Consider the following 22,531-nt stretch of genomic DNA (forward strand, 5'->3'; position numbering starts at 1 on the left):
AATGCATATATAAAAATATGCAGAGAATAACTATTTAATATGTCTCCTTATACTGAGTATCTATTATGTGCCAGGCCACACATTTGGCAAAGGATTTTTCTCTAATGGTATCTATTGTTTATATACTCTAGATTTTTGCATATTTTATCTTTAATCCTTATCACAATCCAGCAAGTTAGACGTTAGGGCCATTATTTTGCCCAGGAAGCAGACTCTTAAGGAGGTTAAATATTATGCCTAAGATCATGTAGCTTCTAAATAGCTTACTGAGCCAAATTTGAATTCAGGTTTCTTTTTTTTTTTTCCTCTCTTTTTAAAACAAATCTATCGCTGATGTTCTTCCTGCTTTTATCCTACTGGTTTCTGTATAGATGACTGCCTCATCTGAAGGTGCTCTGCTTTCTCTTTTTTCCAAGTTTCCTAAGGAAGTTCAGTACAAAACAGTAGATCTTAAGTAAAAGTTTTGATTTAATTTGAATGGTTTTACAGGTCAGATGGGAAAAATTTTTTTAAACAAAGAATTGCCCCTACATGAATGCTTGTTTGGCTTGTCTCAAAAACAAAGTTTCAGACACAAACTTTTAACCCCTGAATATCTTTTGAAGCTGGATGTTCTTTTTCACTTTCTGCAATAGATGTTTTAAAACAATTTTATTTCAGCTTTATTGAGGTATAATTCACAAATAAAATCGTAAAGCATTTAACATGTACACTGTGGTGATTTGATATATGTATACATTGTGAAAGGATTTCCCCTATCTAGTTAACAAACACATCCCAATACCTTACGTAGTTATCTTTTTTGTTTGTTTGTTTGTTTTGGTGTGAACATTTCACCATTTCATTTGACGAGCAAATTTCAATTACATGACATAATGTTGTCAGCTGTAGTCACTATGTTTTACACTAGATCCTGAGACCTTATTTATCTTATAGCTGAAAGTTTGTACCCTTTTACCAACTTCTCCCTATATTCCCCTCCATCCTCCAGCCTCTGGAAACCACGTTTCTACTCTCTGTTTCTATGAGTTTGACTTTCTTTGTCTTTTAGATTCCATATGTAAGTGATTCCATGCAGTATTTGTTTTTCTCAGTCCAGCTTATTTCGCTTAGCATAGTGCTCTCAAGGTCCACCTATGTTGTCACAAATGGCAGGATTTCCTTCTTTACGATGGCTGAACGATATTCCATTGTATACCTATACCACATCATTATCCATTCATCTGTTTGATGGACACTTAAGTTGTTTCCACATCTTGGCTATTGTGAATAACGCTGTATCGTACATGGGAGTGCAGATATCTATTCAATATCCCGTTTTCATTTCTTTGGGATAAACTAGGGACGTGAGATTGCTGGTTCATATGGTAGTTTCTAGTTTTAATTATTTTGTGGAACCTCCATACTGTTTTCCATAGTGGCTGCACTAGTTTACACTCCCAGCAATGGTGCATAAGAGTTCCCTTCTTTCCACATCCTCGCCATTGCTTGTTATGTCTTATCTTTTTGGTGATAGCCATTTGATGATAGGTGTAAGGTGATACCTCCTTGTGGTTTTGATTTGCATTTCTCTGAAAACTAGTTAGTTGAGTTCCTTTTCATGTAATTGTTGGCCATCTGTATGTCTTCATTGGAAAAATACCTGTTCTGCCTGTTTTTAATTGGATGATTATTATCATTATTATTATTTTGCTGAGTTGTGTGAGTTCTTCATGTATTTGGGATATTAACCCTTTATCACATATAGGATGTGCAAATATTTTCTCCCATTCTGTATGTTACCTCTTCATTTTTGGTTGATGGTTTCCTTTCCTGTGCAGAAGCTTTTTTTTTTTTGTGGTACGTGGACCTCTCACTGTTGTGGCCTCTCCCGTTGCGGAGCACAGGCTCCGGACGCGCAGGCTTAGCGGCCATGGCTCACGGGCCCAGCTGCTCCGCAGCATGTGGGATCTTCCCGAACCGGGGCACAAACCTGTGTCCCCTGCATTGGCAGGCGGACTCTCAACCACTGCGCCACCAGGGAAGCCCTGTGCAGAAGCTTTTAATTAATTCATTAATTTATTTGTTTTTAAAATTTTTGTTGAAGTATAGTTGATTTACAATGTTGTGTTAATTTCTGCTGTACAGCAGAGTGGTTGAGTTATACATACATATATTCTTTTTCATATTCTTTTCCGTTATGGTTTACCACAGTATATTGCATACAGTTCCCAGTAGGACCTTGTTGTTTATCCATCCTATATATAATAGTTTGCATCTGCTAATCCCAAACTCTCAATCTTTCCCTCCCCCACCCCCTCCCCCTTGGCAACCACAAATCTATTCTCTATATCTGTGAGTTTGATTTGTTTCATAGATATGTTCATTTGTGTCATATTTTAGATTCCACATATGTGATATCATATGATATTTGTCTTTCTCTGACTTAGTTTACTTGGTATGATCATTTCTTGGTCCATCCATATTGCTGCAAATGGCATTATTTCATTCTTTTTTATGGCTGAGTAATATTCCATTGTATATATATCCACATCTTCTTTATCCATTCATATGTCAATGGACATTTAAGTTGTTTTCATATCTTGGCTGTTGTAAACAGTGCTTTTGTGAACATAGGGGTGCCTGTATCTTCTCAAATTATAGTTTTGTCTGGGTATATGCCCAAGAGTGAGATTGCTGGATCATATGATAACTCTATTTTTAGTTTTTTGAGGAACCTTCATACTGTTTTCCATAGTGGCTGCACCAATTTGCATTCCCACCAACAGTGTAGGAGGGGAAGATTTTTAGCTCGATGTAGGCCTTTTTGTTCATTTTTGCTTTTATTGCCTTTGCTTTTGGTGTCAAATCAAAAAAATCATCTCCAAAACCTGTGTTATGGAGCTTACCACCTATGTTTTCTTCCAATAGTTTTATAGTTTCAGGTCTTACATTCACATCTTTAATCCATTATGAGTTAATTTCTGTTTATGGTGTAAGGTAGTAGTCCATTTTCATTCTTTTGATATGGCTGTTCAGTTTTACCAGCACCATTTATTGAAGAGACTATCCTTTCCTCAATGTATATTCCTGGCTCCTTTGTCAAAAATTAAGTGATCATAGGTGTGTGGGTTTATTTCTGGACTCTCTATCTCGTTCCACTGACGTCTGTGTCTATTTTTATGCCAGTACCGTACTATCTTGATTAGTATAGCTTTGTAACATAGTTAGAAATCAGAGAGCATGATGCCTCCAACTTTCTTCTTTCCCAAGTTTGCTTTGGCTGTTTGGGGTCTCTTGTGGTTCCATACAAACTTTAGGATTGTTTTTTCTATTTCTGTGAAAAAGTCATTGGAATATTGGTGGGAATTGCATTGAATCTGCATGTTGCTTTGGGTAGTATGGACATTTTCATAGTATTAATTATTCCAATCCATGAGCACTGACTATCTTTCCGTGTATTTGTGTCCTCTTCAGTTTCTTTCATTAGTGTCCTATAGTTTTCAGTGTACAGGTCGTTCACTTCCTTGGTTAAGTTTATTTCTAGGTTTTTTGGGGTTTTTTGTTTGTTTGTTTTGTTTTGTTTTGCGATATGTGGGCCTGTCACTGTTGTGGCCTCTCCCGTTGCGGAGCACAGGCTCCAGACGTGCAGGCCCAGTGTCCATGGCTCACGGGCCCAGCCGCTCTGCGGTATGTGGGATCTTCCCAGACCGGGGCACGAACCCATGTCCCCTGCATCGGCAGGCAGACTCTCAACCACTACGCCACCAGGGAATCCCTATTTCTAGGTATTTTATTCTTTCTGATACAATTGTAAATGGTAAGTCTTTTGTAACCAGGTAGGACGTGACCTCCAATTTGTTTGCTTTTCTAAAATGGTTTTGACTAATTTTTTGCATTCTCTGTAACTTTATGAATCACCTCTTCAATTTTTATAAGAAAATTCTGTTGGGATTTTGATTGGGGTTATATTATCAATTTGGGGAGAATTGACATTTTAACTATTGAATTTTTCAGTTCACTAACATGATGTATCTCTTCATTTATTTAGGTCTTTTAAAGTTTTTTATCTTTGTTTTGTAGTTTAAGCATACTTTTGCTACACATATTCTGCTATTGTTATGGACTGACTTGTGTCCTCCCAAAGTCCATACGTTGAAAGCTTAATGACTGTATATGGAGATGGGGCCTTTAAAGAAGTGATTAACTTAATATGAGGCCGTTAGAATAGGCCCTTATCCAGTCTGACTGGCTTCTTTATAAATAGGAAATTTGGACACAGAAAAAGACACAAGGAATGCACACGCACAAAGGAGAGACCATGTGAGGGCAGAGCAAAAAGGTGGATATCTCCAAGCCTATGTGAGAGCCTCAGTCATGTCAGCACCTTTTATTTTGGACTTTTTAGCCTCTAGAACTGTGAGAAAATAAATTTCTGTTGTTTAAGCCTCCCAGTCTGTGGTCTTTTGTTACGGCAGCCCTAGCAAACCAATACAGATTTTGGTACCAGAAAGTGAGGAATTGCTGTAACATATTTAAATATGTGGTAGTGGTTTTAGAATTGGATAGTGGGTAGAGGCTGGAAGAATTTTGAGGCAAGGTGATCGTTGTTATAAAGTAGCAAAGAATTTGACTGAAATGCTTTCTAATATTTTGTGGCAAGTAGGTCTTATAAGTGATGAACATGGATATTTAATTGAGTAGATTTCTAAACAGAATGTTGAAGACACGGTCTTGTTTTTTCTAATTGCTAATAGTAAAATGGGAAAGGAGGGATACATTTTGAAGAAGAAATTGTTAAGCAAAAAGGAACCAGAACTTACAGATTTGGAAAATGCTCAGCCTACGCATATTGCAAAAAATGAGAAAGTGTGTTAATGGAGAGAACAGCAGGGTGTTACTGGACAAGCATTTGATAAAAAGACTAAGGTTGTGACTCATAGATTCAATCCATCATCTCAGCAGAAGTCAGGAATAGAGATGGGATTTCTGATCTTTTACATTAAAAAATATAAAACTAAAATATAAATTTAAAAATGGAAAAACCTGACCTTTGGACCATAAAATGGTCTGTCTTGGTGAATATTCCACGTGCATTTGAAAAGAATGTATTTTGTTGTTGCTGGGTTAAGTGTTCTATAAATGTCACTTAGTATAATTAGACTGGTAGTGTTGTTTCGGTCTTCTGTATCTTATTGATTTACTGTTTGTCAGTTAATGAGAGAGGAATATTGATGTCTCCAATTATAGTTGTGGATTTTTCCAGTTGCCTTTCATTTTTGCCAGTTTCTACCTTATGTATTTTAAAGCTTTTTTTGTTGAGTATGTATGTGTTTAGGATTGTTACTTTGCCTTGCTAATCCTTTTTTACTTTGTAATATCTCTTACTATTCTTAGTGATATTCCTTTTTCTGAAGTCTACTGTATCTGATATTAATATAGTCACTCTGGCTTTCTTTTTTCTTTCTGTAGAATTCTATTTTCTAATTGTTTAAAATTTTAACTTGAGGTAAAATTCACATAACTATCAAAGTGTGCAATTCAATCGAATTTTGTTTTATTCACAATGATGTGTGACCTAATACTAAAACATTTCCATCATCCTAAAGAAAACCCTGCCTCTGTTAAGTAATTATTTTCTATTCACCCTCCACTCCACAAGCCCCTAGCATCCACCAGTCTGCTTTATTTTTTTCTGTGGATTTACATATTCTGGTTACTTCATATCAGTAGATTTATAAAATATGTAAACTTTTGTGTCTTGCTTCTTTCACTTAGCATGATCTTTTTGAGGTTCATTTGTCTTGTAGCATGTGTCAGTGTTTCATTCCTGTATATATATACACACACATATAAATATATAATGGAATATTTTATATGGATATAAATATATAAAATGGAATATACACATGTAAAATGTGGCATATATGTGACATAAATGCCACCTTTTATTTATACATTCATGCATTGATGGACATTTGGATTTTTTTCACCTTCTACCTATGACGAATAGTATTGCTATGGACATTTGTGTGTATTTGTTTGCATCCTTGTTTTATGCTCTTTTGGATGTATATATGTAGGAGTGTAATTGCAGGGTCATGTGATAATTCTATGTTTAATGTAAAACTACCAGACTGAAGGAACCACTAAATTGTTCTCCACAGCAGCTGTATAATTGTACATTCCCACTAGCAATGTATGAGTGTTCCGGTTTATCAATATCCTCACCTGCAGTTGTTATTTTTCCTTTTTTGATTATAGCCATCCTAGTGGGTGTAAAGGGATATTGAATTGTGGTTCTGATTTGCATTTCACTAACAACTGATAATGTTGAGCATCTTTTCAGATGCTTGCTGGCCACTTTTTTAAAATCTTCCTTGGTGAAATGTTTTTTCCAGTCCTTTGTCTGTATTTCAGTTGGATTGTTTTCCTTTTGTTGTTGAGCTGTAAGTTCTTTATTCTGGATAATCACTGTTATCAGATATATGATTTGCTTAGATTTTCTTTCATTCCGTGGGTTGCCATTTCCCTTTCTTTTTCTTTTTTTATATTTATTTATTTATTTATTTTTATTTTGGCTGCTCTGGGTCTTTGTTGCGGCACGCGGGATCTTTTAGTTGCTGCATGTGGGCTCTTAGTTGCGACATACATGTGGGATCTAGTTCCCCGACCAGGGATTGAACCTGGGCCCCCTGCACTGGGAGTGCGGAGTCTTACCCACTGGACCACCAGGGAAGTCCCTGCCATTTCCCTTTCTTGATAATATCCTTTGATGTATAAGAGTTTTTAATTTTGAAGTCAATTTATCTGTTTTTTTCTTTTGTTTCTTGGTGTCATATTTAAGAATCTATTTCCAAATTCAAGATCATATAGTTTTCTCCTCCTTTTCTTCTATAATTTCATGCTTTTAGCTCTTATATTTAAGTTGTTGATCCATTTTGAGTTATTATTGTATACAGTGTGAGGTACAGTACCAAACATTCTTTTCATGTTGAAATGTCAACTATGTTATAACAAATGTCTCTGCGTCATTTGTTAAAGAGAGTCTTCTTTTTTCATTGAGTGGACTTGGCACCATTATCAAAAATCATTTGGTCTTAGTTGTATAGATTTATATCTGTACTCTCGGTTCTATTCCATTAGTCAGTGAATATGTCAATATGCCAGTAACACAGTGTTTCAGTTACTGCAGCTTTGTACTAAGTTTTGATATTAGTAGATGTGAATCCTCTGATTTTGTCCTATATCATGATTGCTGTAGTTATTCAGGCACCTGTAATTTCATATGAATTTGTGGATTGGCTTTTCCATTTCTGCAAAAAAAAAACGCAATTGGCATTTTGTTTGAGATCACACTGAATTTGTAGATCACTTTGATTAGTGTTTCCATGTTAAAAATATTGTCTCCAAGTCCATTAACACAGGATGTCTTTCCATTCACTGACATCTTTGATATTTTTAGAAATTTGTTGTAATTTTCAGTGTGCAAGTTTTTCAGTTCTTTGCTGTATATTTTTCCTAGATAATTTATTCTTTTTGATGCTGTTATAAATGGAATTATTTCCTAAATTTCCATTTTCGTTCATTGCTGGTACATCAAAACAACAGATTTGTATGTTAATCTGGTACCCTGTGACTTTGCTGAATTAATTTTTTAGTGTTAGAAGTTTTTGTGGATTCTCTGGGATTTTGTCTATTTAGTATCATGTCATCTGAGAATAGATATAGTTTAATTTCTTTTCAATTTGGAAACCTTTTTTACTTCTCCTTACGTAATTGCTCTGGCTAGAACTTCAGTAAATATGGGATAGCATTAATAAAAGAGAGAATCCTTGCCTTTTTTCCTGATCTTAGTGGGAAAGCTTTCAGTTTTTCACCACTAAGTATGATATTAGCTTGGACGTGTCCATAAATGCTCATTACCATGTTGGGGAAGTTCTACTCTACATGTATATTTTTCTGTGTTTTTATCATGAAATGGTGGTGAATTTTGTCAAATGTTTTTTCTGCCTCAGTTGAGATATCATCTGGGCTTTTGTCTTTCACTCTATTAATGTGGTGTTTTAAAGTAATTTTTTTTAATGTTGAGTTACCTTTGGTTTCCTAGAATAGATTCCATTTGGTTCTGGTATAATAACCCTTTTAATAGGCTTTTGGATTTGGTTACTAGTATTTTGTTAAGGATTTTTGCATCTATATTCATAAGTTATATTATTCTATAACTTTTTGTGTGGTGTATTTGCTTGGCTTTGTTATCAGGCCTAAGAGACTGGGTTAGGGATGTTCTCTTCCATTTACTTGAAAAGGAAGGTTTTAATTCTTCTTTAAATGGTGGTAAACTTTGCCACTGAAGCCTTATGACCTTTCTTGGTAGAGTTTTGGTTACTGATTCAATCTCTTGTTATAAGTCTGTTCAGAGTTTGTTTTTGAGTCAGTTTATGTAATTCATGTCTTTCTAGGAATTTGTCTATTTCATCTAGGTTATCCAATTTGTGGGCCTATGATTTTTCATAGTATTCTTTACAGTCCTTTTTATTTCTGTAAATTTGGCTGCAGTGACTTCAATTTGATTTCTGATTTTAGTTACTTATGTCTTTTCTTTTTGTCTCAGTCTAGCTGAAGGTTTGTCAGTTTTGTTGATTTTGTCAAGAGCCAAGTTTTGATTTTGTTAATTCTGTTGCTTTTCTCTTCACTATTTCATTTATCTGCTCTAATCTTTATATTTCTTTACCTTTGCTAGCTTTTTGTTTAGGTTGATCATTTTCTAGCTCCTTGAAGTATAAAGTGAAGTTATTGATTTGAAATCTGTCTTCTGTTTTTTTGGGGTTTTTTTGCGGTATGCGGGCCTCTCACTGTTGTGGCCTCTCCCGTTGCGGAGCACAGGCTCTGGATGCGCAGGCTCAGCGGCCATGGCTCACAGGCCCAGCCACTCCGCGGCATGTGGGATCTTCCTGGACCGGGGCACGAACCCGTGTCCCCTGCATCGGCAGGCGGACTCTCAACCACTGCGCCACCAGGGAAGCCCTGTCTTCTGTTTTAATGTTTGCTTTTATAGCAGTAAATTTCCCTCTGAGCACTGATTTCAAAGTATCTCATATTTTTTCATATGATGTCTTTTCATTTTCCTTTATCTCAAAGTATTTGTATATTTTCTTGCTATTTCTTCTTTGATCCATTGATTTTTTTAAGTTTTCTTTAATTTCTGTATATTTGTGAATTGTCCACTTTCCCTTCTGTTGTTGATTTCTAGCTTTAATTGTGGTTGGAGAAGACACTTCATATGATTTCACTCTTTAAAAAAATTTTGACACTTGTTTTGTGGCCTGCCACATGGTCAACCCTGGAAAATGTTCTACATGTACTTAGGAAGAATGTATATTCTGCTGTTGTTGGCTGGATTGTTCTGTGTATGTCTGTTATGTCTAGTTGGTGTATGGTATTGTTCAAGTTCTATGTTTATTGATTGATCCTCTGACTAGATATTCTATTCTTTATTGAAAGTGGGCATAATTGAAGTTTCCAGCTATTATTGTGGAACTTTCTATTTCTCCTGTTTTGTCATTGATTTGTCAGCATATTTTGGGACTCTACTTTTTGGTGTATATATGTTTATAATTGTTATATCTTCCTAATGAATTATCCCTTTTGTTATATATGATGACCTTTTTGTCTTTTGTTACAATTTTTTTTTAACGTCTTTGGTAGAAATTAGTATAACCACCTCTGTTGTGATTACTGTTTTCATAGAATATCTTTTTCCATCCTGTCACTGTATTTGGATCTAAAAGGAGTCTCTTGTAGACAGCATATACTTGGGCCACATTTTCTCTTATCCATTTTGCCTTTTGATTGGATGGTTCAGTCCATTGACATTTAAAGTAATTACTGATTATGAAAGGCGTACTTCTGCCATTTTTCTATTTGTTTTCTGTGTATCTTTTACTTTTTGTGTTACATTTTCACTGTTAATACCTTTCTTATTGCTTAGTTGATTTTTTTGGAGTGAATCATTTTGAATCCTTCCTAATTTCTTTGTATATACTTTTATTTCTCTTTATTTTTTTAAGAATTTTTTTTTTGATGTGGACCATTTTTTAAACTCTTTATTGAATTTGTTACAATATTGCTTCTGTTTTATGTTTTGGTTTTTTGGCCACAAGGCATGTGGGATCTTAGCTCCCTGACCAGGGATCGAACCCACACCCCCTGCATTTGGAAGGCAAAGTCTTAACCACTGGACCACCAGGGAAGTCCCAGTATATGCTTTTAGTTATATATTTTTTATGGTTACTATGTCAGTTACATTTAACATTCTGGATTTATAAAATCGTGTTTTGGATTGATACCAACTTAACCTCAGTAGCACACAAAAACTCTTTTCTGGGACTTCCCTGGAAGTCCAGTGGTTAAGACTTCGCCTTCCAATGCAAGGGGTGCAGGTTTGATCCCTAGTCGGGGAGCTAAGATCTCACATGCCTTGTGGCCAAAAAACCAAAACAAAAAACAGAAGCAATGTTGTAACAAATTCAGTAAAGACTAAAAAAATGGCCCACATCAAAAAAACAAAACAGGAAACAAACAAAAATTAAGAAAAAAAACCCTCTTTTCTAGTACAGCTCTGTATTCCCCCATTAAGGTGGTTTTGTCAAAAGTTGCATCTTGTACATTGTGTGCTCAGTAATGTCGTTATGATTATTTTTATATGTTTTTCTTTAAAGTGTACAGGAAATAGAGTGGTTTTGAAATAAAAATACAATACCTCATTTATTTACCCATGTATTTATCTTTACTGGAGATTTCTTTTCCTTTATATAGCTTTGAGTTACTATCTAGTGTTCTTTTCCTTCAACCTAAAGGACTCTGGCGTTTCTTGTTGGGCAAGTATTGTGGTGACACACTCCTTCTGCTGTTGTTTGTCTGGAAATATCTTAATTTTTCTTTCATTATGAAGGACAGTTTTACCAGACATACAAATCTTGGTTGACTTTTCTTTCAGCATGTTAAATATAACTTTCCATTACCTTTTGACCTTCATGGTTTCTGCTGAGCAGTTAGCTGTTAATTTATTGATGAGTCCTAATATGTGGCAACTTGCTTCTCTTGCTTTCATTTTTCTTACTCTATCTTTCAACTGTTTGATTATAATATGTTTTGGTGTTGATCTCTTTGAGTGTATGTTACTTTGAGTTCATTGAATTTGGATTTTTTAGATTCATGTCTTTCATCAAATTTCGGGACATTTTTGGCTGTTTTTTTCAAATAGTCTTTCTGGTCCTTTCTCTTTCTGGTCTTTTGCTGGGATTCACATAATGCATATATTGACTCACTTTGTGGTGTCCCACACTTCCCTTAGGTTGTGTTCACTTTTCTTTATCTTTTTTTTTTTAAATAATTTTGACTGATCTGTCTTCATGTTCACTGATTGTTCTGCTAGCTCAACTCTGCTATTGAAATTCTCTAATGAATTTTTCTTTCAGTTATTTTACTTTTCAGGTCTGGAATTTGTTTGATTTCTTTTTATAATTTCTACCTCTTTATTGATATTTTCCATTTGTTATGATGTTATTTGCCTGGTTTCCTTTAGCTCTTTCTCAGTGGTTCTTTTTAGCTCTCTGAGCACATTTAAGACAGTTTATTTAAAGTTTCTGGATTTTTTTTTTGCAGTAAGTCTAATGTGTGTGCTTATTCCTGCACTATTTCTGCTAATTTACTGTGTGCATAGGCCACACTTCATTTCTTTGCATGTGTTATTCTGCTGTGGTAACCAGATAGACAAATTATGAGAAAATACAGACCTATATATTCATTAACATAGATTCTAAAATACTTAGCAAATATTACAATCAAATAGTATGATATTTTAAAAACATAATACACTAAAATACCAAATGCATTTATCCCAGGGCAGCAAAAATGGTTCACCAATCAATGTTATTAAGCACATTTCATTGAATAAAGGCTAACAAATGTGTGATTATCTCAATAGAAAAGGAAAAAACATTGACAAAATCCAACAACCTTTCATGATAAAACTTAACAAACTGGGAATATAAGGAAACCCCATCAACGTAGGAAAAACCCATAGCTAATATCATGTTTAATTTGAAAAAGACTGAATGCTTTCCCTGTAATATCAAGTAATAGTGCAAGAATGCCTTTCTTTTTTTTTTTTTTTTTACTACTTCTATTCAAATTCATACTGAAGGTTCTAGCTTCTGCAGTAACTCAAGAAAAATAAAGACAGGATGGAAATGAAAAAGTAAAACTATCTTTATTTGCAGGTGACACAATCACTTATGCAGAAAGTCCTAAGGAATGTAGAAAAATACCACTAGTAATAGTGAATTTGTCAAGGTTGTAGGTTATGTCATCAATGTAAATAATAAGCTGTTTCTAAAAATGAAATTAAGAAAAATGTTCCATCCATAATACAACTAAAAAGAGTTAAATACTTAAGAAAAATTTAACAAAAGAAATACAAGTCATTTATATCTAAAACTACAGAACATTTCTGAAAATAATTGATCATGACCTAAGTAAGTGGAGTGATATACATAGTTAAGGATTGGAGGACTGACTGTATTAAAATGATAGTTCTTTCAAAACTGTATAGATTTCTCACAACCCCAATCAAAATACCAAATTTTTCTTCTGGAAGTTAACAAGCTTATCATAATGTATATATGGAAATGCAAAGGACATATATTAGCCAAAAAATTTTGAATAAGAATAAGAATAACACTGGAGGATTTCTAATTCTTGATTTCAAGGCTTATTTTATAGCTACTTTATTCAAGAAAGAGTTGTATTGGCATAAGAATAGACATAAAATAACTGAAGTAGAACAGAATCCAGAAATAAATTCACAATATAGTATATGGTTAATATGTACTTTATTTCTTACAAAGGTGCCAGTGCAACTAAGTGGGGGTAGGATAGTCTTTTCAACAATGGTTCTAAAATAATTAGATTTCCATGTGGGGAAAAAAGTGAACATCAATCTGTACCATATACCATACATGGAATTTAACTTAAAATGGAACATAGACTTAAATGTAAATGGCCAAAGGTATAAAGTTTCTTTAACAAAAAACATAGGAGAAAATCTTGGAACTCTTGTGGTGGGTAAAGATATCTTGGGATAAAAAAGCACAAATACAGAAGAAAAAAATAAATTACACTTCACGGAAATTAAAAATTTCTGCCTTTTGAAAGACATTGTTAATAATGAAAAAGGTTAGCTATCCAACTGGGAAAAATACTTGGAACACATACAACTTACAGAAGACTTTATCCAAAATTTACAAGGAGACCAAGAATCCAATAAGAAATGACGAACAGACGTATGAGAAGGTGTTCAATTTTATTACTCATCAGGAAGATACAAAACAATCATTTTTTAAATGAATGCCATTGTAAAAACTTTCAGAACATTAAAAATTGAAATTGGGGCAGCATAGTTGTTACTTTTTGGAGGTATGCCTGGTGATTGAGGAGCATGAGGGAGGCTTCTGAGTTGCTGGTAATGTTCTGTTCCTGGATCTGGATTTTGGGTGCATGGGTGTGTTTTCTTTTTGAAATTTAGTTTTATTTATACTTACAGTTCTGTACTCAGATGTAGTAGGTTATATTTCAATAAAAATGTTTCTCCCAAATGAATAGGATTCAGAGAAGGACAAACACAACCCATGAGCCTATGACATGATGTGTAACTATTATATGTTTGTGAAATTCTAATTAAAACTAGGGTTAAAATGCCAGTGAGATTGGCAACATTTAAAACGTCTGAAAGCTTTAAGTATTAATGAGGAAATGGAGCCATAAAAACTCTGATCTGCTGATATCATGTAATGCCTTGTAAACACTTGTGAAAACAAGTGTAGTACTTACTAAGGTGTAGTACTTACTAAGGTGACCATATGAAATTCCACTCTTTGATATATGCACCATAGAAAATCTTGCATTTGAACACCTATGTTCAAGGATTCTTATAGTGGCAATGTGAATAAAAGCAAAAATCTGTAAACAACACAAATATTTACCAACAGTGTAATGGACAAATAAGTAGTGGTTTATTCATCAATGTATAGCAGTGAGAATGAGTAAACTATCAATATGGATAAAATTTAAAGAATATTTTGTTGAAGAAGAACATCACAGGAAAATGTATGCAGTGTTATTGCTTTTTTCTAAGTTTAGAAAGGAACATGTTAAACAGTGTATTACTTAGAGAATAAGTCATAGGTAGTTAAAAACAAGCAAATAAAATAAAAGTAAATCAATTTTAGGGAATATGATCAAGAAAGGAGCACATAAGATGCTTCTAGGTAAGGGTGTGATACTATTTTGTTTCTTGGCCTGGATGGAAGATTCACGGATGTCTTTTATTATTATGATTTTCAACTGCATTATATGTGTTTTGTATGCTGTATTTTCCAGAACAGTAAAAAAGTAAATTTACTAAAATATCTTTAAAAAGTTAAAAATGAAACTGCAAGCTCCCCAACTACAGAGGCTTTAAATTTTGAGGCTTTTGGTTGTTTCTCATAGATGCCCTAGATGTGGCTTCCCTTATTTAGTAAGATGTTAAGATACATCTAAGATCTCTTATGCAAAGTCTGTCAACAAGGAAATGATTATAACAGTTCTGCAATTTATATTTAGCCTTGAAATTGTAAAAGCACTTCTTTAAGTCTACATTTTACAAATTAACTTTCTAATTCAGGCTGGATTTTTTTCCAGTTAATTCAGATTGAGGTGTGTGTGTGTGTGTGTGTGTGTGTGTGTGTGTGTGTGTTAGAACTGTCTTAGAACTTATAATAAAAGTCTGTGTGCTAACTGACAGTGAATTAACTTTTCTTCCAGATTCAAAGATCCACTTCTTTGGGAACATCACAGATTTCACAGAAAAAGTTTCCTCTTTTGGAAATTCCATGTGTTGAAGATGGTAAAATGAAACTAATTTAGGAAATTTTCCTTGTTATAAATATACTATGAAAAAAATTCATTTTGAGACCACATAAAAAATTTCAGGCAATAACAGATATTTGCGTATTATCCACAAAATTTCACTAAAATTCCTTTAAAACAGTATAATTTGGATGTTCCTTAAAGTTGCTTTTGCAGTGGGATTTTTTTTTGGTATATAAAAGTTGAACCCCATAATCACAAGGACCACTAGCAAGTTAATCATCTTTATCCTTTGTGATCTAAGAGACCCCATGAAACTTAGTGTCTAATTTATAATGTGTTACTTAGCTTTTGGAGACCTTCATTATAGTAATTTTTTTTTTTTTTTTTTTCACTTTTTACACTTCCTTTTTTGTTATTAAAGGGAAAAAATCAAGCCTCAATACCTACATTAACATATGAAAACTGGTAAAGACTTTGTTATGAAATACATACTTTTTTGGCCACATTAAAAAGAAAAATAAATGTATTTTTCTATTTTTAAAACTTTAAAAATTGTAAATGTTAAATAACAGAAATTGCCACGTTGATCCTCAGTTTTCTAGAGAATGTTCCTTTCTGTGTAGTGACCAGGGTGGGTGGGGAGGGGGAGGAAATGTTATCTGTGAGATCATCTACCCTAAAATTCAATTTTATGTTCTTAGGGATATACTTAGATGATTTTAGTTTCCTTTAAACCTTCTTTTAATGGTTTTACTAGATTTTGGGTCCATTTAAATAGCACATTGTAGAAATTTACTATCATATATATATTCCTGTATAGTCATACATATGTGAAGTAGTGTTTGATCTTAGTTTCTCCATTCAAACTTTAGGGCCTGCCTTCTACTTTTAATATTGCAGGGTTTGTAACTAAGTCCTGTTTACCTGTTTCCAGGTAGAGTGAGCATATTAGTGTGTTCCTTTGAGTATTCATCATGTATGTAATAATTGGCATTGGCATTTGCTATGAAATTTTCTTTAGCAGTTTTTAGTATCATGATTTTAAAGATGATGTTCATTAAGCTAAAGATTGTATTTTGTAATTTTCCATACATTTTTTGCTAAGAATGTTATTTTTTCACATGTAATCTCTATATTCTTTTCTATTTATTTTAAACCTTACATTCAATTTTTTGAAATAGTGTTTTAGTGTTCATATTTATTTCAGAAAAATTATTAGAATGTTATTATTAAATCAGTCATTTTGATTATTGACTTAAATGTTCTATGGTATTTAGATTCAGATGAGGAGTTTTTTGATGCCCCATGTAGTCCCTTGGAAGAGCCTCTTCAACCTCCATCTAAAGTTAAAAGTCCTCAACAAATAAAGCTTCAAAAGCCAGATTGTTCAAAAAATATGATTGAGTATAAAATAAGATTTGAAGTGCCAGAGGTATGCATTGTATATACTATGGTAAAATTAATATGGCTTATTTAAATTGTCGGTCATCTCTACTATTCACAGCTCATTTATATAGTCTCATTACTAATAGACAGTGTTGTTTTCATCCTATTTAAACTCAATCCAGATGTTACTTTGTGGTTCTCCCTCCCCTTTCTTTGAAGATTAATTTCCTTAATAATTAAAGGTTTGGCCGCCCTCACCTTTTGAGAGGGACCACATTCTGCCTGTGGAATGTGTATCTCTCTAAATAAATCCGCTTTCACTTAAAAAAAAAGAATTAAGAGTTTAGATGTATTGTTGTTATTCAGTATATATTTATTGAAAATAATTTGCACAATGTGTGTATTATATATGTGTGTGTATAAAATCTCTCCTAAATTTAAATACATGTCATTTATACCACATGTATACCTCACACATCCATATATAGCCACCATCCACATAAACAATTTTTTTGTTTTAGGTAGTTGTAGTTTCTTTTTTCTTTCTCTTCCAGGTTTTGATTCAATTCTGTCACCTTGTTGGAGATTGTGAACTACCTGTGGTAGAGATTAATGTCTTGGGATTGGGCACAGTCATTGAGCTTAGAACATTTGATTTGAAAGCAAATGCCTTTTTGAAAGAGGTCTGCTTAAAATGCCCAGAATATTTTGGTAAGAATCTCTTTTTTAAAAAACTAAATTAATTAATTTTACTGTTTAATTACCTTCTGGAGATAAATTCTCTAGGTGTTTAGTCAGTACATTTGATAAGATATTATCAAAGAAATGTGTTAGTCTTCAACTTTCATATTATACTTTGGAATCTAAGGTGTAGACTAGAGAGAAAATGAAGATAATTTTTCTCCTTAAGGAAAATGGTTTAATTTTAAGTCTACTTAACTGAATACTAAAATACTGAATAAGTTTCCAATTGATACTGTAACAATCTACCACAAATCAAAGTTCTGTATATCAGTTGTCTGACACAAGTTTCAGTGTGAAAAAATCAAGCTGTCAACAGGACTTCTTTTTTGGAGGCTGTAGGGGAATATCTATTTTCTTGCTCACTCAGATGTTGGCAGAATTTAGTTTTATATGGTTTAAGTCTGTTTTCTTGCTGCCTGTAAGGTGAGGATTGGCCTTAGCTCCTACAGGCCTCTCTAGGTCCTTGCACAATTTTTTTTTATATCCCAGAACCATTATGGGGTGTTAGATCCTTCTCATGCTGTGATCTCTCTAACCTTTTCTTCCACTCTAAAAAACTAAGGTAATTAGATTTGGTGCATCTGGACAATTGAGGATAATTTCCCCTTAACCTTAATCATCTCTGTAATGTTACATTTACCATATGAAATAACATATTCTCAGGTTAAGGGGGATTAGAGCATGGACATCCTTGTGGGAGGGGTGTGTAAATATTCTGCCTACCACAAACAATTTATATCCCAAATCCTAACATATAAATTATATGATGTCTTAGAAAATGTTTCTGTTTGCTTTGGCAGGCTTTTAGAAGAGTTGTTGTTGTTTTTTCCTCCTTTACATTTTGAGGTTTTTCCTTGAAACATAATTCTGAATGGTTCATGAATTCCATCAGAATATTAAGAAAAACTATTCACTTCCAATTGGGATGCTTTTTATTTCTTTTTCTTGCCTAATTGCTTTGGCTAGGACTTCCAATACTATGTTGAATAGAAGTGGCAAAGTCAGCATCCTTCTCTTCTTCCTGATCTTAGAGGAAAAGCTCTCAGCTTTTCACTGTTGAGTAGTATATTAGCTGTGGGCTTGTCATAGATGGCCTTTATTATGTTGAGATACATTCCCTCTATTCCCACTTTGTAGAAAGCTTTTATATTAAATGGATGTTGAATTTTGTCAGATGCTTTTTCTGCATCTATTGAGATGATCATATGGTTTTTATCCTTCATTTTGTTAACGTGGTATATCATGTTGATTGATTTGTGGATGTTGAACTGCAACATCCTTGGAACAAATTCCACGAGATCTTGGAGTTTGAACCTTTTAATATAGTATTGAATTTGGTTTGGTAATGTTGAGGATTTTTTTTTTTTTTTTTTTTTTGCGGTACGCGGGCCTCTCACTGCTGTGCCCTCTCCCATTGTGGAGCACAGGCTCCGGACGCACAGGCTCAGCGGCCATGGCTCATGGGCCCAGCTGCTCCACGGCATGTGGGATCTTCCTGGACCGGGGCACGAACCTGTGTCCCCTGCATCGGCAGGTGGACTCTCAACCACTGCACCACCAGGGAAGCCCTAGGATTTTTGCACCTATATTCATCAGGAATATTGGCCTGTAATTTTCTTTTCATGTGGTGTCCTTGTCTGGTTTTGGTATCAGGGTAATGCTGGCCTCGAAAAATGAGTTTGCAGATATTTCCTCCTCTTCTATTTTTTTGGGAAGAGTTTCAGAAGGATTGGTATTAATTATTTTTAAATGTTTGATAGAATTCACCAGTGAAGCCATCTATTCCTGGATTTTTTTTTGTTGGGAGGTTTTGATTCGATCTCCTTAGGACTTATTGCTCTATTCAGACTTCTTATTTGTTCATGACTCTGTCTTGGAAGATTGTATGTTTCTAGAAATTTATCCATTTCTTCTAGGTTGTCCAGTTCGTTAACATATAAAAATATCCATGCTAGTCTCTTGTGATCCTTTAAATTTCTGTGGTATCATGTGTCACATCTCCTTTTTCATAACTGATTATATTTATTTGAGCCCTCTCTTTTTCATGGTGAATCTAGCTAAAGGTGTGTCAAGTTTGTCTTTTCAAAGAATCAGCTCTTTAGTTTAATTTATCTTTTCTGCTGTCTTTTGGTTTCTGTTTCATTTATTTCTCCTCTTTCTTTGTTATTTTTTACTTCTACTAACTTTGGGTTTTGTTCTTTTTTTTGCCTAATTTCTTGATGTGTAAAAAATAAGGTTGTTTGAGATTTTCTTGTTTCTTAAAGTAGACATCCATGCTTTTCTCCTTTAGAACTGCTTTTGCTGCATCCCATAAATTTTGGTATGTTGTATTTCTTTTTTTTTCTTTTTTTGGCTGCATTGGGTGTTCGTTGCTGTGTGCAGGCTTTGTTCAGCTGTGGCGAGTGGGGGCTACCCTTCCTTGTGGTGCGCAAGCTTCTCACTGTGGTGGCCCCTCCCACTGTGGAGCGTGGGCTCTAGGCATGTGGGCTTCAGCAGTTGTGGCACCTGGGCCCAGTAGTCGTGGCTCACGGGCTCTAGAGCACAGGCTCAGTAGCTGTGGCGCACGGGCTTAGCTGCTCCACGGCATGTGGGATCCCCCCTGGACCAGGGCACAAACCCATGTCCCCTGCATTGGCAGGCAAATTCCCAACCACTGAGCCACCAGGGAAGCCCCCTGGTATGTTGTATTTCTATTTCCATTTGTCTCAAGATATTTTTAAATTTCTCTTTTGATTTATTAATCGATCCAATAGTAAAACTGTCACTATTGCAGAAGACATGATATTATATGTACAAAAACTCCAAAGACTCCAACAAAAAAACTGTTGGAACTAATTAACCAATTCATTAAAGTTGCAGGATACAAAGTCAACATACTAAAATCTGTTGCATTTTTGTACACTAATAACAAACTAACAGGAAAGAGAAATTAAGAAGACAGTGCCATTTACAATTGATTCAAAAAGGACAAAATACCTAGGAATAAATTTAACTGAGGAGGTAAAAGACCTATCCACTGAAAGCTATAAGACACTGATGAAAGAAATTGAAAAAAACACAAATAAACAGAATGATATTCTGTGCCTCATGGGTTGGAATAATTAATGCTGTTAAAATGTATATCCTACCTAAGGCAGTCTACAGATTCCATGCAGTCTCTATGAAAATACCAATGACATTTTTCACAGAACTAGAACAAATAATTCTGACATTTGTGTGGAACCATGGGAGACCTGAATAGCCAAAACAATCTTGAGAAAGAAGAACAAAGCTGGAGGCATCATGAGCCCTGATTTCTAACTATATTACAAAGCAATAGTAATCAAAACAGTATGGTACTGGCATAAAAACAGACACATCAATTAGTGGAACATGATAGAGAGCCCAGAAATAAGCCCACGTAACTGTGATCAATTAATTTATGACAAAGGAGCCAAGAATATACGTTGAGGAAAGGGTAACTTCAATAATTGATGCTGGTGAAACTGGACAGCCACATGGAAAAGAATGAAAATGGACTACTATCTTACACCATAAATAAAAATTAACTCATAATGGATTAAAGATGTGAATGTAAGACCTAAAACCATAAAACTCCTAGAAGAATACATAAGCAGTAAGCTTCTTGACATTGGTCTTGGTGATGATTTTTTTGGTTCTGATTCCCAAAAGGGAACAAAAGCAAAAATAAACAAATGTGACTACATCAAACTAAAAGCTTCTGCGTAGCACTGGAAACCATCAACTAAATGAAAAGCCAGGCTATGAAACAGTTATGTAATTGCAATTCGTATATCTGATATAAGGTGTTAATATCTAAAATAATATAAAAAAACTCATACAACTCAATAGGGAAAAAAACAAACAAAAAAAATGGACAGAGGATCTGAATAGGCATTTTTTCCAAACAAGACATACAACTAGCCAACAGGTTCATGAAAAGATGCTCAACTCACTAATCATCAGTGTAATGCAAATCAAAACCACGAGATATAACCTCATACCTGTTAGAATGGCTGTTATCAAAAAGACAAGCAATAAAAAGTGTTGATGAGGATGTGGGAAGAGGGAACCCTTGTGCTTTGTTGATGAGAATGTAAGTTGGTACAGACACTATGGAAAACAGTATTAAAGTTCCTCAAAAAGTTAAAAATAGAATTACCATCTGATCTGGCAATTCCACTTCTGAATTTTTATTTGAAGAAAGCAAAAACACTCACATGATAAGATATGTGCACCCTCATGTTCATTGCAGCATTACTGACAATAGCCAAGATATGGAAGCAACCTAAGTGTCCATTAATAGGTGAATGGATAAAGATGTGCTATCTGTTGGGTTGGCCAAAAAAATTCACTCGGGTTTTTCCATAAGAGCTTATGGAAAAACCCAAACGAAGTTTTTTGGCCAACCCAATAGATACCATTAAATGCTACTCAGCCATTAAAAGGAATGAAATCTTGCCATTTGTGACAACATGAATGGACCTTGAAGGCATTATGCTAAGTGAAATAAGTCAGCAAAAGATAAATATGGTATGATCTTGCTTATTTGTGGAATCTAAAAAAAAAAAACAACCAACGTAGTACAGAGAACAGATTGGTCGTTGCCACCATAGGTAGGGGGGGTGGGGCTGCAGAAAATGGGTGAAGGGGGTCCAAAGGCCCAAACTTCCAGTTATAAAGTAAGTCATACAGATGTAAAGTACAGCATGGTGACTGTAGTTAAGAATACTGTTTTGCATATTTGAAAGTTGCTGAAAGAGCAAATCTTAAAAGTACTCATCACAAGAAGAAGAATTTCTAAGTGTGAGGACAGATGTTAACTTATTGTGGTGATCATTTCACAATGTATATTAATATGGAGTCACGTTGTACACCCGGAACTAATATAATGTTTTGTGTCATTTATACCTCAATTAAAGGAAAAGATAAACTATTCATTAGTTTAATTTCATTATACTCCTTTTTAGCGTAAGAACATTATGTGTAGGGATGACATTAAAACTATTTTAATAGACTTTATTTTTAGAGCAGTTTTTGATCCACTGCACAGTTGAGCAGATGATAGAGATTTAACATATATCCCCTGCACCTACACAGGCATAGCCTCTCACATTATAAATATTCTCCACCAGAGTGATACATTTGTTGCAGTTGATGAACCTACATTGACACACTACACCCAAATTCTATAGTTTACTTGGTTCAGCTTGGTGTTGTGCATTCTAAGTGTTTTGAACAAATATATAATGACATGTATCCAATATTACAGTATCATACACAGTAGTTTCACTGCCCTAAAAGCCTTCTGTGATCCATCTATTCATCCTTTCCTGTCCTCCCTCAGTCCCTGGCAACCACTCATCTTTTTACTTTGTCCATAGTTTTGCCTTCTCCAGAATGTCATATAGTTGGAATTATATAGTATCTAGCTTTTCCAGACTGGCTTCTTTCAGTTACTAATATGTATTTAAGTTATCTCTATGTCTTTTCATGACTTGGTAGT

At 34.3% G+C, this 22,531-nt stretch overlaps 1 protein-coding gene across 3 annotated transcripts in view; it reads left to right on the forward strand.

Annotated features, from left to right (window-relative positions):
- The window catches only part of VPS13A (vacuolar protein sorting 13 homolog A), a 252,868-nt gene that overhangs the window by 87,366 nt on the left and 142,971 nt on the right, over nucleotides 1-22,531 (forward strand). For all 3 annotated transcript variants that reach the window (XM_081236830.1, XM_081236828.1, XM_081236829.1), the window contains exons 24-26: nucleotides 14,848-14,929; nucleotides 16,173-16,327; nucleotides 16,836-16,992. In XM_081236830.1, coding sequence (XP_081092956.1) covers nucleotides 14,848-14,929; nucleotides 16,173-16,327; nucleotides 16,836-16,992 — 394 coding nt within the window. The remainder of the gene's footprint in view (nucleotides 1-14,847; nucleotides 14,930-16,172; nucleotides 16,328-16,835; nucleotides 16,993-22,531) is intronic.

This window comes from Mesoplodon bidens, assembly GCF_964165515.1.
Source record: "Mesoplodon bidens genome assembly, chromosome: 6".
Lineage (NCBI taxonomy): Eukaryota > Metazoa > Chordata > Mammalia > Artiodactyla > Ziphiidae > Mesoplodon > Mesoplodon bidens.